The following is a 2,015-nucleotide window of genomic DNA, read 5'->3' on the forward strand; positions in this document are numbered from 1 at the left end:
GTGTGTGTGTGTGTGTGTGTGTGTGTGTGTGTGTGTGTGTGTGTGTGTGTGTGTGTGTGTGTGTGTGTGTGTTAGCTTACCGATGCAGTAACAGAGCATGACAGACAGCAGTACAGACAGACCTACTGCACTGAGGGCTGTACACCTGAGAAAAAAGGAAACAAAGGTTGTAACACGTGTCACAGTTTTCTGGAGTAATTTTGGAAGCACTCATTTATTTTAATTACCAATCCCACCATCTTATTGGGGATTGTATTTATTTTTGCAAACAAACGTTAGCTCCAGCTTGAAGCCTTGTGTGACCACTCCCAAAATACCTCATGCTACTTCCTAACATTGGTCATTTCATCTGCATCATTGGACACTGCCGATAAAATATATCTGCATCTCTATGTCTGTGGAAAATAACATCTGATCAGAGTTTCGCCCTGCACCGAGTGTTTCTGGTTGTGTGGAACTTGCAAAAGGAGAGTTAAAGGATATAAAATAGCTACCATGGCATTACAATAAGCCACAAATCTGTGGTAGGCAAACAAATAGCAGAGTCAGCTGTTCTCTAGATTCTACTTTAAAGTCTCAACACATGAAAGCATTCATGAATTCTCTGCTCAGCATATCTTGTCACTCCTGTTGTAGTTGTTTCAATCGTTTACCTCGAACCTGAGAGCTCCACACTCGTGCTGATGGTTTTATAGATCCACTTTCTTTGATTCTACTTAAATAAACATCTACTCTACTAAAGCAAAGCATAAAAAGATAAATTTGATGCTTATCAAGTACAACAAAATATCTATGAACTCTCTTTCTGTGAATAAAATGACTGTCATGCACTTTACACAGTTTCATATTTTGCATTTATTTCTCGACACAAATATACTGATTTAATTTATCAAGTGTCCCAAAAACTGATCAAATGTGATCTCTATGAGGACAAAAGAGAAATCACTTCAGTTGTGTGGATCTGGGAGAACCGCCTCTCTCTGTGCTCTCTGGGAAAGTTCTTGAAAGAGACAGGATGCAAAGTGTGCTGTGTGTTTTTCCCACTCATCTGAAGAACATACCCCGGTAGCCAAATTGGCCCAGGAGTGGTCTAACTTGAGCTTGTTTGCCAGCATCTCCCCAAACTCCTGAAACTCTGAGTAAAGTCAAAGCGTGTGCTTGCAGGTACTCTTTCTTACTGATGGACAATAAGGTGAAAAATTCATTTTACCTCCATGAGCAGTACTTGGAGGATTTCTTGAACTTGAAGGCTGAGCGGGATAGAGTATTCCTAGGTAACGGCCTGGTAGGAGGGGAGTACACTGAGCCTGTTGCCATAGTGTAGCCAGGAGTAGCTGTGGAGAAGAGGGGGGTAGTGCCGGTGCCTGTTTTAAAGAGGAAGTGCCTACAGTGAGAGAGAAAAGGGAGGAACACATTAGTTACAGTTACATATACTGAAATTCTTTACATACACAGGAAATGAACTGCTGTGTTACAGTGTTGCCACTTGGTGACAGCGCCAAATGACTGTGTGAAAATAAGTCTCATTACACACCACAATCAAGTGGCTGAGCTGTCGAACTACAGCAAAGCTTGTTTTCAGTACTGTGTCTCAGACCTTTATACAGATTTCATGAACACAGTGTCACAACCTTCCAAGACAACTTTATTTATTTATTTTTTCCCTTTTTTTCCAAGACAACTTTAGAGTCATGAAAAATAAAGGCGTGTTTCCTCAGGGTCAACACGAACCTTTAAAAACACACACAAACAAACGTCAATTAAGCAACCTCACAAACACACACACTGCCCAAGACGTCTAGCTGTAAAATAGTCTCTCACTGGCTGTAAGCAGCAACCAGTGGTTAATACCAGTTTGGTAAAAGTGACTGTGTAGGAATGACAAATAATCAAAACTAAGGTTGAAACATTGCCACACAGTCTTGGGTGCAGTACTGTATATGTCCTAAGCAGCAGTTCAGCATTCTAACAGCTTGTGGGAGAAAGCGGTTCAGTCTGCAGGTTCAGTCTGTAGT

General features: G+C 41.2%; 1 protein-coding gene across 1 annotated transcript in view; it reads right to left on the minus strand.

Moving 5' to 3' along the window:
* Window positions 1-2,015, minus strand: part of tenm3 (teneurin transmembrane protein 3) — a gene marked incomplete in the record, with an annotated part of 240,891 nt that overhangs the window by 110,109 nt on the left and 128,767 nt on the right. Inside the window, 2 exon segments of the mRNA XM_042213353.1 lie at window positions 81-145; window positions 1,211-1,384. Coding sequence (XP_042069287.1) covers window positions 81-145; window positions 1,211-1,384 — 239 coding nt within the window.

The sequence above is a fragment of the Haplochromis burtoni genome, unplaced genomic scaffold, assembly GCF_018398535.1.
Source record: "Haplochromis burtoni strain Fernald_Lab_line unplaced genomic scaffold, NCSU_Asbu1 Contig_437, whole genome shotgun sequence".
NCBI classification, from domain to species: Eukaryota; Metazoa; Chordata; class Actinopteri; order Cichliformes; family Cichlidae; genus Haplochromis; species Haplochromis burtoni.